Source organism: Esox lucius, chromosome 1 (genome assembly GCF_011004845.1).
Source record: "Esox lucius isolate fEsoLuc1 chromosome 1, fEsoLuc1.pri, whole genome shotgun sequence".
NCBI lineage: Eukaryota > Metazoa > Chordata > Actinopteri > Esociformes > Esocidae > Esox > Esox lucius.
In genome coordinates this window covers 35,277,504-35,293,290 of record NC_047569.1, presented here as the reverse complement: position 1 = coordinate 35,293,290, position 15,787 = coordinate 35,277,504, and the positions used below count along the sequence as shown (strand labels likewise).

Here is a 15,787-nt window from a genome sequence, read left to right as displayed (position 1 = left end):
GTTTCTGATTACTAAATAAATCTTATTGCGGACATGATCTTACTGGAAAACCTAATACGTCGACTAACAGTGAACAGAGATCAACTTGACAGATCTTGAAAAAACTGTCTTGGAATATATGGGGCAAATATTGTACATTCTGGCTATGCAAAGCTTGTAGAGACTACCAAACAGACTCATAGCTGAAGTTGCTGCCCAAATTGTTTTGGACATACAAATGGTAGACACCTAGCTTGCCATGTACTGTTACATCTGTGACCAAAACATGACATTCTGTTTTTAGCTGATCCTGGAGTGATACTGATCCTGGAGTGATACTGATCCTGGAGTGATACTGATCCTGGAGTGATACTGATCCTGGAGTGATTCTGATCCTGGAGTGATTCTGATCCTGGAGTGATTCTGATCCTGGAGTGATTCTGATCCTGGAGTGATTCTGTTACTGATCCTGGAGTGATTCTGTTACTGATCCTGGAGTGATTCTGTTACTGATCCTGGAGTGATTCTGTTACTGATCCTGGAGTGATTCTGTTACTGATCCTGGAGTGATTCTGTTACTGATCCTGGAGTGATTCTGTTACTGATCCTGGAGTGATTCTGTTACTGATCCTGGAGTGATTCTGTTACTGATCCTGGAGTGATTCTGTTACTGATCCTGGAGTGATTCTGTTACTGATCCTGGAGTGATTCTGTTACTGATCCTGGAGTGATTCTGTTACTGATCCTGGAGTGATTCTGTTACTGATCCTGGAGTGATTCTGTTACTGATCCTGGAGTGATTCTGTTACTGATCCTGGAGTGATTCTGTTACTGATCCTGGAGTGATACTGTTACTGATCCTGCAGTGATGCTGATTCTGGAGTGATGCTGATCCTGGAGTGATCACCATGGAGGGCATCACCTTACCAAGAGGTGCCCACTGATCCAGAACTCCAACGCCCAGAGAAACTGCTTTCCAACTGCTGACTCCAGAACCCTACCCTCCACCTCCCTTTAGGTCTCCCTCTGCCTCATCCTCTCGCCCTCTGCCTCATCCTCTCGCCCTCTGCCTCTGCCTCATCCTCTCGCCCTCTGCCTCATCCTCTCGCCCTCTGCCTCATCCTCTCGCCCTCTGCCTCATCCTCTCGCCCTCTGCCTCATCCTCTCCCTATCTGCCTCATTCTCTCCCCCTCTGCCTCTGCCTCATTCTCTCCCCCTCTGCCTCATCCTCTGCCTCATTCTCTCTCCCCTCTTCCTCATTCTCTCTGCCTCATTCTCTCTCCCCTCTTCCTCATTCTCTCTGCCTCTCTCATTCTCCACCCCTCACGCTTCTCTGCTCTTTTCTCATCTCGCTCCTGCAGAGTGGAGAGGCTGGAAGTGAATATAGTCTAATAAAAATAAAAGGGATTGCAGAGGGAGACCGATGCGACGGTGCGGTGGACCTGCTCGGGTGTTGTCCATCCGTTAGAGAGCCAGGGAGGAGAGGCTGGAGCATGGAGTCTCACCTTAAAGTGTTAGAGCTTTTCACTGGTAACTGACCCACTTGTTTGTTTGCCTGACACGGTTAACCACGTGCAGTCACCAGGGAACAGGGTCTGCCGCCAGCGTCTGTGGCCGAACCCACACTCACCCCGCTCAAGCATTTAAAAGCTTATATTAACTTTCAATAGTTGTTTAAATTAAATAATACATTTTTAATGGGGAGAAAGTACTTCTGTTTTAAAAGCTTTTCAGTTGCTCTATTACATTAGGTCTATTGAGTTGTGTTTTGTTGTGGCTGTCTTGACTCAATTAAGCCCTGACGGCCTCGCGGAGACAGTGGACAGCTACTTTTCCCACATTTGGTTTGGCTCTGAATGCAGTCATCATTGATATGCAAAGTTGTCTCAGGCTGCTGACTGATATTTTTCCTACATACTGTATTTTTTTCTGTACAATGTTTTTGGGGAATGTCTTTCCCCAGAAGATGTATTTCCTATATTGGGTTTAGATTTTGAACAGAATCCTTCAATATTTTGGGACACACTGTAAACGAACGTCCTTTGGAGGGACACAGGGAGGTTGAGAGAAGGGATATAGAATTATGGGGATATAGAATGACAGAAGTGGAATCCAGGAACTGAGAGGGGGGACGGTAGAGAGGGCTGTGGGAGAGTGGACCTTGTGCTGTTTTTCCACCGGCTTGCAGAGGATCCTCTGAGACAAGACAGAGAAAGCCCTAACTCTGGGACCAACAGACACTGAGGGGAAAGTAGAGTCATAAAAAAGAAAGAGTGAGTTTGTCAACTCTGAGATGCAGCCGAATGGAGAGAAACAGAGAATGTGTGAAGAGGAGAGTGAAAGATGAAGAGGAGAAAGAGAGCGATGGAGGAAAAGGAGAGAGAAAGGAAACGTAAGGAGACACAACGAAAGACAGAGGCAATCCTGATGTCTGTGTGTGTGTGTGTGTGTGTGTGTGTGTGTAATTGGCTTAGCGTGCCGAGCGGATCAGTGTCCTCTGTGTGTGGAGATAATAGACTGGAGGGTTATGGTGTACCAGGCTTTCTTGGCCCAATCTCCAACCACCCTACTCAGTCAGACCCCCTCACCTGGTACCTACTGCACTGGATCCACCAACACGAATTGCTGACACATTTCACCAACAGGCACGTGCACATGCAGTCCACGAGTGTGCGCACGCACGTCATATCTGCCCGTCGACACGATGTCAATTTGGTTTGTTTGACCTTTGCGACAGAACTTCTTATTGCTGTGAAGTTCCAGCGCCTCCAGCCACTGTCTGTAGTGCTGCCGATGATATTCGTCCCCCGTGTGGAAAGTGGGTGAATTACAAGGACATGGTGCCTGATTCAGATGTGGTCTCCTCTTCCACAGAGACTCAGGCATGACCTAACTTCCAGGTTAATACACCAGTTCATATATGTGAACATTATATATTTTGTTTGTTAAAATTATTTTCACATCAGTTTTTAGGTGGTAAAATGATTCCCTGCTGTATCTAGTTGATGTTTTCTCACATTTTCTCACATGAACACCTCTTGAATTACCAATGTGACTTGACAATGTCTCAGTTGTCTGCCTTCCAGAAACCCTATCCAAATACTATACGTCACCTACAGTCGGCAACCTCTGCAATGACTGATTTCTAGAACGCAAAAATTTAACCACTCTGATTGGTCCCAGAAACCAATGAGTTGGATCTGGATATACCGGATTAAAGTTGCTTTTTAAAATTAAATACTTGGCTTTGATATTCTCATTGGTTGATGATGAGCCAATGGCAGATTACTTTGTTTTGCCCAACCTTTATTTAGAAATCACTGCAAATGAATGGCCTGAAACAATGGAGTATAAGAGGATTTCATATTTTTTTGTCATTAGGAGACAAATACGGTTGTGTTTAACCTCATTATTAATGGCACCCTCTTGTCCCAGATCTAAGTCCCTGATGAGAGGGTTGAATTGAAAAAATTGAACTGGCCTGGAACTGGCATCAGTTGCTATGATGAGCTTCATTCTACATGTAATTGTTACTGACTAGTTAAATATTGATTTACCACTGAGCCAAAACAAATTGTACTTAGTGCATTCTTACTCATTAATGAATCCTGTTTTTGCTTGGTACACGTTATTTATTCATGAAACTCGTGAAGGCAACTGTTTTGACTAATTGTTTTGTGTAGTATTTAAAGTCCTGGAAGTCCATGTCAAACATGTAACTGTTGGAAAAACCTGGTCCATACCACATTTATTTAGCTATGTTTTAAAGCAGCAATCAGCCAATCAAACAATAACAAATATTGCCGAACTGCAGATGGTCTTTCAAGATCCCGTAGTTAACTGAGACCTGTAACTCAACCCCCCCCCCCCCCCCCCCCCCAAAAAAAAAAAAAAAGAAAATGAGGGTGGGGTTGTATATTTTTCTCCCCTCCAGACATGACTTCCTGTTTGTCATTATGACCGAGTTGCATCAACTCCCCGGCAGGTTTGGGTTCCACCCGGCGGTTCTGATTCGTGTCACACTGCCTGCTCAGGCAGGAAGCATTCGCTAACACGCGCGCTTTGGGCGGAACATGCGTTTTTCCGAACTAGCACCGCGACCGGGAGGCAGTGGGAGGTCCCCGTGACTCCTGGAGGCCCGAACCAGAACTAAACAAGGCGTCAGTAAACCCATTGGACCCTTCTGCTGTTGCACACTGGTGATAGAGTTTAGCCGCCTTGGTGTTTATGTGCTGCGGTATGGAGTCACCCAGAGCGGTGACCACTGGGCTACGCTTCAGACTGGCACGGCAATTGAGTTTTCCATACGCAAATATACAAGTGCACGTTATTGGATTTATTATGTAAATGCTTGTGCCTGCCAACGTATTTTAGAAAAAATGAATGTTCTCAACTGCACGACACATCATTCGCCTAAGTCACACCGTGCTGTGCATAGAACCAAATTGAATAGCTTATTGGCATAGGATCACAAAAAAAACTCACAGCAATGACATAGTACAATTATAGGCATGACCGCGTTTGATCGCAAATGATAATTTTCCATAGTAGCCTTTTAACCATTCAATCGCCGTCAGATTAATGGGGGAATGCATTTACATCTTCTGGTGTTATATACAGCTCCGGGAAACATTAAGAGACCACTGCACCCTTTTCTTTCCTTTCCAAAATAGTTGATAAGGAATGTTTTGAGTGAGGAACAGAAGCATTCAATTTGCAGTGGTCTCTTAATTTTAAGAGTTCCTCACTCACAACCATCCTTTTCAACTTTTTTGGAAAGGAAAGAAAAGGGTGCAGTGGTCTCTTCATTTTTTCCAGAGCTGTATTGTTGTTTTGAATGAGTTGGCACTTTTTTATATATGCAGTAGGTATAGACTCAACTTGGGGGCAAACTCAGAAACAGCTGCACTCAGCAACACACCAGCTTGGTGTGGACAATGTTCTATATACAACTATGCACGCACACCCGTTAATGGAATTTTTAGGTCTCTCAATGTGCCAGGCAACATCGATTTGAAAATGCCGGTTCTCGACAGAAAGACGCATTCACCCAAGTTTTGTCTGAAAACGCAAAGTTGGGCCAGAGAGGCGTGCATGGACAGACCCAACCTGTTACACTGTCCCCCTTCCCGTCCTATGGATGAGGGCTATGTCTTATCCTGGTGTTTACCTGACGAAAGGTGTAATCTGTAGAACATATTTTTGTATGGGCATCTACTCGTGTTAAATATGCATCCTGTTCTGTGAGTGCGTGCGTGCATGCTCATAATAATGTGTGTGTTCCTACCTGTGTGTGTGTTTGAGGCTGGTTAGATGTGTGCTCTCCAGCAGGGGGACTGTGTGTACCTGTGAGAAACGAGTCACAGCAGGACTGTTCTCCCAGGGACCTGTCAATCAAACCCAGATCTGATCAGGCTGTCAGATGGCGTCGCCCCGTTTGAATTCACAAACAACAACAGTCAGACCACCATTAAACAACATGAAAGCCTCTTCCTCTCTCCTCTCAGTCTTCCTCTCTCACTCCTGTGGGGCGCTGTGTTGCGAAGCGCAACTTTTTCAATTGTTGGGTGGGCAACACACATGCACTCGCTCCTGTAGCTTTCATTGTGTGATTTTTCACGAAGCCCCTCTGAGAAGGAGGAAAAAAGAGAAACTACCCCCCCCACCCACCCACCCACTCCCAATCCCACTGTTTGTTTTATTGCTGTTTGATTGGCGAGAGTCTAATTGAAGGGCAAAGCCACTTCAGATGCATCGGGCCTTGCAGGGACCCAGCTAGAGGTTTGGAAGTTTGGGAGACAAGCACTGCCTCTGGGGAGGACAATTAAAGCATTTTTTTGTATTGTTTATTAATGAATTATGCTGAATGAATCACGCTACCAATTGTTCCAGCTTTTTCTATCTCTCTCTAGTTTGTTGGCTGTCTGTCTATACATGTGAATTATGGACACAGGAGAGCCTGTGGTCTGTGCTCTGTCTTAGCCAGAGAGCAGGGTGGGCACACACGCGCACACACACACACAGACGCACATCAAAAGGAAAATTGGATCAAGGACCAAATGTGAAGGCATTGTAGATTTGTTGAACGAGAGGGCAACTGAGCAGGTTGTGGAGCAAAAAAAAAAAAAAACACCAACTATTTTTTTTGTGCATGAGCTCATTGATGTCAGATAGGGATGATGGCAATCGCAAATACTGACGCAGCTTGAGAGCTCAGGTCTGGTACCTGAAGCCGAATATGCTGCGTCCCCTCAGTGGTTGATTTCTGACCGCCCTGCACATCAAACCAAGTCACTTGTTCTATTGTATTCAGGTAGTGTAATTCATTGGCTGCTTATTGGAATGTTGGCTTGACATGTTGTCTTGGTTTGTTTTGCTGTTAACCATGTCTGAGTGTTTCATTCAGGCCTACTTTGTGTCCTAGTGTTGCTGCCCCCCCCTCCACTCTTTCTCTGTCAGAATGTCTGTTCTCCTGGCCGTAAAGCTGCTCTGATTGGAACTGGAATAACTCTCAGGTTGTGCCAAGCATTTTCTTGGCACGGCCGCCAATTTTATCATTTGACATGTTTATTTAACCGTTATATTACACCATTTGTCACGTGACGCTGCAAACAAGGGCTGGCTTTTCATATTAATGCCTCATTTCTCACAATTTTTTGTTTCGTTTTTTTTTTTTTTGGTTCTGTGAGGGAGGGTGGACTGGGAGGCAGGCCGAGCCCACATGAGTACGTACACACAGTGCTATATGACCTGGCAGGCGCATGGGGGGCTCTGTAAACAAATGCAGATGTAATTACCAGGGAGATTTCATAATAAACTGTAACCAAGACGATTGCAGTTGGCCCGGTGTTCTGCCCTCTGTGATGTTATTTCTGGTTCTTACAAATCATGACAGGGTTATTGGGATCGCTGTGGTAATGAATGAAGACGGAGACAGAGAGACAGGAGTGGATCGCTGTGTGTGACTGCACCTGCATGAACCCCTTTGTTTGTGATTGTATGTGTTTGACAGTAGTCCATTGGTGTGTGAATCCCTCCATTCTGATAGACCCGCTGTCACCTCCACCTTAACCCCTGACCCCATCACTCTGATAGACCCGCTGTCACCTCCACCTAAACCCCTGACCCCACCACTCTGATAGACCCGCTGTCACCTCCACCTTAACCCCTGACCCCACCATTCTGATAGACCCGCTGTCACCTCCACCTTAACCCCTGACCCCATCACTCTGATAGACCCGCTGTCACCTCCACCTAAACCCCTGACCCCACCACTCTGATAGACCCGCTGTCACCTCCACCTAAACCCCTGACCCCACTACTCTGATAGACCCGCTGTCACCTCCACCTAAACCCCTGACCCCACCACTCTGATAGACCCGCTGTCACCTCCACCTAAACCCCTGACCCCACCACTCTGATAGACCCGCTGTCACCTCCACCTAAACCCCTGACCCCACCACTCTGATAGACCCGCTGTCAGCTCCACCTAAACCCCTGACCCCACCTCTCTGATAGACCCGCTGTCAGCTCCACCTAAACCCCTGACCCCACCACTCTGATAGACCCGCTGTCACCTCCACCTAAACCCCTGACCCCACCACTCTGATAGACCCGCTGTCAGCTCCACCTAAACCCCTGACCCCACCACTCTGATAGACCCGCTGTCAGCTCCACCTAAACCCCTGACCCCACCACTCTGATAGACCTGCTGTCACCTCCACCTAAACCCCTGACCCCACCACTCTGATAGACCCGCTGTCAGCTCCACCTAAACCCCTGACCCCACCTCTCTGATAGACCCGCTGTCACCTCCACCTAAACCCCTGACCCCACCACTCTGATAGACCCGCTGTCAGCTCCACCTAAACCCCTGACCCCACCACTCTGATAGACCCGCTGTCAGCTCCACCTAAACCCCTGACCCCACCACTCTGATAGACCTGCTGTCACCTCCACCTAAACCCCTGACCCCACCACTCTGATAGACCCGCTGTCAGCTCCACCTAAACCCCTGACCCCACCACTCTAAGACCCATTCTGAGACAAACCCATGTTTTGTAAAAGGTGGGAAATCTCAAGTGTCTTTGGAGACGTGGGTTTGGGTGGGGTGGGTGGGGTGGGGGCTGAGGGGGGTTGATGTGTTTGTCATCTAAGACACAGTCGACTGACACTTTTACATTAAAGGGGGTCATTATATTTTCCTGGCTGCCAGCGAAAAGTGACATTTTTACAAAGTGACAAGTTTACAGTTTGATAAATCAAATTTATGCGGGATAAGAATGCGCGCGGTGAGCTGTCAGTGACAGGCGCTGTGCCTCCCTCGCTGTCTAAATGATACTCCCAGGCAGCACATTCAAATTTCATCCCATTAGCATTTAATTTCTCCTCTAATCCTACACATCCAGCATGTCTCTGTGTGCGCCCTTGTGTGTGTGTGCGTGTGTGTGTGCGCGCCGGCATCATAACGAGGACGCTCCTTCCCTCCAAGAGCAATCTCAATCTGACGCGGCGGCCCAGGCTTTATAACGCTCTCACCCCCCGACAACTATCATTCTTCCTTGACAATTAAGACTCCTCAAATCTAATAGCAGAGATATTGGAATTACACCCGGGCCTTTTGAGGCCTGTCAGAACACTGCTCAGCTGCCTCCTGATACAGCTGTCAAAGAAAGCACTCATACAAACACACACACACACACACTTCAGTGTGCAAACACAAGCACATAAATAAATGTACACATACCCACGCACACTTACTCACACACACACACACACACACACACACACACGTTTGAACACACACACTACAGCACAGAACTATCATGACTCTTCATCTCTCATCCTACTTTAATGTGCTCTGTTTTTCCTTCTCTCAAAAGACTTGTTACTGGGGCTTTTGTTTCATCTGTTTTTCCGTACCCCTTGAGTCCCTCGCTTTTCGGAGAGAGAAAAGAGAGATAAAAGTGCTCTTTATTTGCTGGTGCCGCAGATGCTCTGCTCCCAGTGTGCTCTTCTGTTGACTCGTCTCAAACCCACAGTAAACGCTGTTGTTCAATCTCAAACCCACAGTAAACGCTGTTGTTCAGTGTCAAACCCACAGTAAACGCTGTTGTTCAATCTCAAACCCACAGTAAACGCTGTTGTTCAGTGTCAAACCCACATTAAACGCTGTTGTTCAATCTCAAACCCACAGAAAACACTGTTGTTCAGTGTCAAACCCACAGTAAACGCTGTTGTTCAATCTCAAACCTGCCGTAAACGCTGTTGTTCAGTGTCAAACCCACAGTAAACGCTGTTGTTCAGTGTCAAACCCACAGTAAACACTCTTGTTCAGTGTCAAACTACAGTAAACGTAGTTGTTCAATCTCAAACCCACAGTAAATGCTGTTGTTTAGCGTTAACCAAGAGTAAACACTGTTGTTCAGTGTCAAACCCACAGTAAACACTGTTGTTCAGTGTCAAACCCACAGTAAACGCTGTTGTTCAGTGTTAAACCCACAGTAAACGCTGTTGTTCAGTGTCAAACCCACAGTAAACGCTGTTGTTCAGTGTCAAACCCACAGTAAACGCTGTTGTTCAATCTCAAACCCACAGTAAACACTGTTGTTCAGTGTCAAACCCACAGTAAACGCAGTTGTTCACTGTCAAACCCACAGTAAACGCTGTTGTTCAATCTCAAACCCACAGTAAACGCTGTTGTTCAGTCTCAAACCCACAGTAAACGCTGTTGTTCGGTGTCAAACCCACAGTAAATGCTGTTGTTCGGTGTCAAACCTACAGTAAATGCTGTTGTTCTGTCTCAAACCCACAGTAAAGACTGTTGTTCAGTCTCAAACCCACAGTAAACGCTGTTGTTCGGTGTCAAACCCACAGTAAATGCTGTTGTTCGGTGTCAAACCTACAGTAAATGCTGTTGTTCTGTCTCAAACCCACAGTAAAGACTGTTGTTCAGTCTCAAATTCACAGTAAATGCTCCTGAGTATCAAAGCCACTGTAAACACTGATTTAGAATCTTAAACCCACTGTAAATGCTGTTGTTCAGTGTTGAAGTATAAATTGCCATGTTCAAAACGCATCTATAAGAGGAATAACAGAAACAATGCATTTTTGACTCTAGATGGCTTTAGCAGCTCGATAGCAACTAGCTTAACTTAACTTCAGCTAATGTAGTGTGGGTTTTTGAACTTTAATTTTTTTATAGCCGACCCAGCCCATGGTATAACGAGCAAACACTTTTAAAGTATCCTAGTTTAGTGGCACAGGACAGGGAACACTCTCTAGACGCTATCTACTGTAGATTGCAGCAAGCTAGCCTGGCATTCTACCTTACATTATACGATGTATGGTTCTGAATCTGGCGTTCTTCCTAACATTATACGATGTATGGTTCCCAATTCAATTTATAGCCTATGCTGCTTGTGGTGCATGTATATATACTCTACCGGTCAAACATTTTGGAACAACTCCATTTTTCCAGTTTTTATTGCAATGTATACAGTTCAATTCCAGTGAATAACCTGAAATGGTATGATGGAAAGTAGTATACTGACAGAAGTAAAAAATATATAATGTTTAGGTTACCTAAAACTGAAACATAATGAGTTACAAAAAAGGCCTTTTTCAAGTTTACAACTTAAAGCATTTGCAACAATGAAAATAAAATATGCGTTGAAAGTTGATGCTAACAACTCTTACAGAGACCCAACTTTTGATGATTACTTACTGTACAAACCCTATTTACAAACACTATGTAATGCTTATTAGCATTATTTGGACGGTATTGTACTTCTTGAAGTACTATATTGCTATCATAAGAAAAAGGCAATTAACAAAGGAAGACAGACAGACCAATATTACCCGTAAAAGTATTGGTTTTTCTTTTTGGAGAAAATGCGAAGATAGCCAAGTGTCAGTGAGTACAGTTTCCTACACCATCAAAAGGCACTTGGAAACTGACAAGAAGAGTCACAACAGAAGCAAACGTTTCTGAGAGTCAACAGCTTGCTTGATGGGCAGCTCACAAGGTAACAGCCTCAAGCACAGCTTAACACTGGTCAAAGTAATCAAGTCATTTCAACGGGGAAAAGAAGACTTCGAGCTGCAGGTTCGACAGGTTGATTGGCAGTAAAAATGACATTGCTAAGATGGATCTAATGTCAGTAACTTGCACAGAGTGGCACCCTGGACCAAAACAGCTACCACAGCATTTTGCAACGCATTTTACACGTTGTATATGTAAATAATACATGAATTATCACATGACTCTACCTCAGGTTTTTCAATTAAAATGGTTATGCAGAATTTTGGCAACCAACATAAACTAGGTATACAATAAGGGCTTAGTTATTTGAGTTTTTATTGCCTGTTGCTGTTAGCTGGCACGATTCTTCCCATTCTTCCTGTCATTAACAAGCTGTTTTTGCACATTGGTCTGCCACTAACAGGTTGTTTTTTATTACTCTTATAATTCTCTGTAAAGCCTAGAAATGGTTGTGAAAAGCCCAGAAGGGGGGCCTCATGTAGCCCATTCTAACATTCAATCAAACATAAGCTGAATGCCTAGATGCCGTTTCCCTGCCTTAAAATTTTAGGAGAGTTATTCAATAAAAATGTATTATCTGGAAGACTTGTGACCTAAAATGATGTGTACCTAACGCTTAATTGTTATTCTACTTAACTCTTATTTAACCAATAGAGTACCAATTCTCTGTCATATTTTTCAAATACAGCCTGGCCAAAGGTATTTGATTGTGGGATGACGAGAACACACTGAACTGCATAAATAATGCAAATAAACATACAAGGGAATAGACGTTGAACATCAGATGACACTAAACACAGAGAGATACATGTAGAGGTTGATTAGATCAGTTTTAGCAGGTTGATCAGAAACGTATTTACATTTTGAAGGTGTGAGGAAAGTCAAGCTTAAAGTAGCTATCGGGGGGCAGGGGGCGTGGCTACTCCAGGGCCCGCGGTGGGTGGGGACCGTGCTTGGCCTCTATAATACTTTTTTGGTATTTTAATGTTGTTTTGTTCTGCATTGGGGGAAAAAACAACTCTCCGTAAGTCAGTTTCATCCTTTACTCTGTCCGAGGAAAGTGCATTTGTATGTGCTGTTCTACACAAGACCACCACAGCATCAACAGATCTGAATTAATATTTAAATGGATCTGTTATCTTTGGTCCACTTGGCAAAACATTAAAGTTCTGTGTTTTTACAATTTATTTAGACAAACTTGCTGTAAAACATTTTGGTCTAATACAAATAAATCCATCCATAAAAGTGTGTTTATTATGTGTGATTACTAAATAACATTTTGGTTTTCTTGCAGACACCTGCAGAACAGGCCAAGGCTCGGCTCCAGCTGGTGCTCCAGGCAGCAGGTTAGTGGCTGATCCTTCTACAGTTTGTAGCTACCCTCTGACCCTGTCGTGTGTCGTGAAACACACTGCTAATAGCTGATCCGAGTACTGTTCACTAATTACCTCTGCACATTAATACTTTTCAATAATCCACGGCCCGCACGCACGCACACACCGCCAGCATGCACGCAAGCACAGCCAGTACTCACGCGCATACCGCCAACAGGCACAGCCAACACGCACGCACACACCGCCTGCGCACACGCAAGCACATACCGCCAGCACACACGCAAGCACATACCGCCAGCATGCACGCACCGCCAGCATGCACGCACACACACACCGCCAGCACGCACACACACACCGCCAGCACGCACACACACACCGCCAGCACGCACACACACACCGCCAACACGCACGCGCGCACAGCCAACACGCACGCGCGCACAGCCAACACGCACGCGCGCACAGCCAACACGCACGCGCGCACAGCCAACACGCACGCGCGCACAGCCAACACGCACGCGCGCACAGCCAACACGCACGCGCACACAGCCAACACGCACGCACACACAGCCAACACGCACGCACGCATAGCCCGCACACACACATAGCCAACATGTGTAGTCCTAGCCGGCCGGTCTCCGCTTATCCCACGTCTTCCGTCCTGTGTTCTTACTGTAGCAGACCTTTCAAACACGCCTAGGTCATGTTTCATCATTTGAGCCGTGTATATATTCCGCTCAGTGGTTTCAGCAGTTCTATTGCGAACCAGATGTGACGGGATGAAACTGCGGAGAGGAATCTCTGTGCCGTGTTTCCAGTCAGCCCTGGTGTTTTCTAATTTGAGAGAGCGAGGGAGACTGTGCGTGCGTGTGTCACAGGAAGCATATGAAAGGGCCCGACAGCCATGAATCATCTCAGATCCACCCACCCCACCGCTGCTAGGCCTGTGAAAGACATCCTGAACATCCAAGTCAAACACACACACACACTCTGAGGTAGCTGTATGCACCAAACCCACCTCTACTATTGTTTGGGTTGTTGTGGTGGTACTTGGGGGGGGTGGGGGTGGGGGGAGTGTGGAGGTGAGGAGTGAAAGATGGAGATACAGTCAAAGAACCAAAACATGAGAGTGAGGGAGGGAATATATCTGTGTGAAGGTAATGAATGAATGCGTGCAGGTCAGACACGCTAGTTTCGCCATGTTTTTCTAATTTCCGTTGGATGTGAGCGGGGCTTTTGTGTTTGTGTTGACTGTCTGGCCTGGTTGAGTGATTGTGTTTATACGTCTGTGGTCCGTGGAGCACTGGTCCTAGTGGCCTCTGCACAGTAAGGAACAAGGTGCCACGATGACACAGACCCTGACACAACCAGTCTACAACCAGAAACAATGGACACAGACCCTGACACAACCAGTCTACAACCAGAAACAATGGACAAAGACCCTGACACAACCAGTCTACAACCAGAAACAATGGACACAGACCCTCACACAACCAGTCTACAACCAGGAACAATGGACAAAGACCCTGACACAACCAGTCTACAACCAGGAACAATGGACACAGACCCTGACACAACCAGTCTACAACCAGAAACAATGGACAAAGACCCTGACACAACCAGTCTACAACCAGAAACAATGGACAAAGACCTTGACACAACCAGTCTACAACCAGAAACAATGAACACAGACCCGGACACAACCAGTATACAACCAGAAACAATGGGCACAGACCCGGACACAACCAGTCTACAACCAGAAACAATGGGCACAGACCTGGACACAACCAGTATACAACCAGAAACAATGGACACAGACCCGGACACAACCAGTCTACAACGAGAAACAATGGGCACAGACCCGGACACAACCAGTCTACAACCAGAAACAATGGGCACAGACCTGGACACAACCAGTATACAAGCAAGAAACAATGGGCACAGACCTGGACACAACCAGTATACAACCAGAAACAATGGACACAGACCCGGACACAACCAGTCTACAACCAGAAATGTTTGACACTGACCAGTTATTACAGACATGTTGTTATTGGTCATTGCAATGAATTGTCTAAACTGGAGGAATTTGATCCTTTGAAGTGATGTTAGTTGGCTCAGGCAGGTGATTGTTAATGGGACAATGTTTTGTTCTATTTATCATGATCTCATTAATCCAAATAGATTTTTGTTCATACTGCCCTGCTCTTTTCTACAATAACAGTAATACGTTACTTTGGACAAGGTATTTTGGAGCACAAAGGCAGGCTTGGACACATGTATATGAGTCAGGATCCTCGTTACCTGCTGCCAGTACCAGCAGATCCTCTTCCTGCGCTCCTCACAAGCCATTAGACACAATATAAAACCGAACGCAGACGTGACCAGGTCGTTGATTGTTGTCCAGGCTAACGTCGCTGGTTGCCATGCGTGTTGGCTATGTTCCTGTCACTTGCTAGTTTGCTGGCCGACTTCAGCTAACTCAGTTAAACAGAAAGAAGGCACTGTAATTACGGTGGCTAGCTGTATTAAATGTTTTCGTTGTAGCTTTGCTTCATTTGCTTACAGTTGCCTACAGCCAGAGGTGTTTGCACGTTGCAACTGTAACTATAGTCCAGATAAGACATACTCACAGCTGGGCTTAAAGTAACCCCTGCCCTTCCAAACTTAATGCATGGCTAGAAACAAATGGAAAATAATGTGCAAATGGATGAATACGGTAGATAATTATCAGAGCCAGACTGCATGGCAACCTAGCAACTATGCAAAAATAATTGTGTGGCAATCTGTGGCAATATGACTAAAAGAACTAAACAACCGGATTTGGTCCGAGCTGTATTTTCTGTTGGAATAATTAATTTGCAGGCGTTTACTTATTGCGAATTGTTTTTGAATTTAAATGTAGAATCGTTGTTATTTTTAAGTAAAGTTGGTAACAGTTTATAAAAGCAATAAAGCACATGAGGACTATATCTTCTAGGGGATGAAATTGTATGCATGTTTTACTTGCTGTAACGGTGTTGTGGCAGAGAAACATAATAATTTCATCCCCAGGTAGAGACGCTTTAGTGACTCAACGTTCCTATGAAAGTCAGTGCTGCCTCAGTGCAGTGGAGTCCATAGAGATTATACACATGCGTTTGTTGACAAGACCGAAGGCTTTTCATTAGGTTTACAATTTGTCTCAGCCTATGTAACAATGCACAACTACTAGACAATTAAATATATGATAACTTGTACGCAGACAACGCCGCGTTGGCGATGGAAGCTGGGTATGAATAAACGGTTGTCTGCTCCCAGGCTGCAGACAGGTAAGCTACGCTAATGCAGCTCCAGATTATTTGATTGACGGTTCTGGTTGCCTAGTGACGAACGTTAGTACCGCTACAGACGCGGTTTTCTTTGCCGACTATGGAAATGCCGGTACAGTGGA

At 45.5% G+C, this 15,787-nt stretch overlaps 1 protein-coding gene across 4 annotated transcripts in view; it reads left to right on the top strand.

Moving 5' to 3' along the window:
- The window catches only part of rsrc1 (arginine/serine-rich coiled-coil 1), a 150,042-nt gene that overhangs the window by 73,108 nt on the left and 61,147 nt on the right, over positions 1–15,787 (top strand). For all 4 annotated transcript variants that reach the window (XM_029122713.2, XM_029122702.2, XM_029122701.2 and 1 more), the window contains one exon: positions 12,318–12,369. In XM_029122713.2, the coding sequence (XP_028978546.1) occupies positions 12,318–12,369 (52 nt within the window). The remainder of the gene's footprint in view (positions 1–12,317; positions 12,370–15,787) is intronic.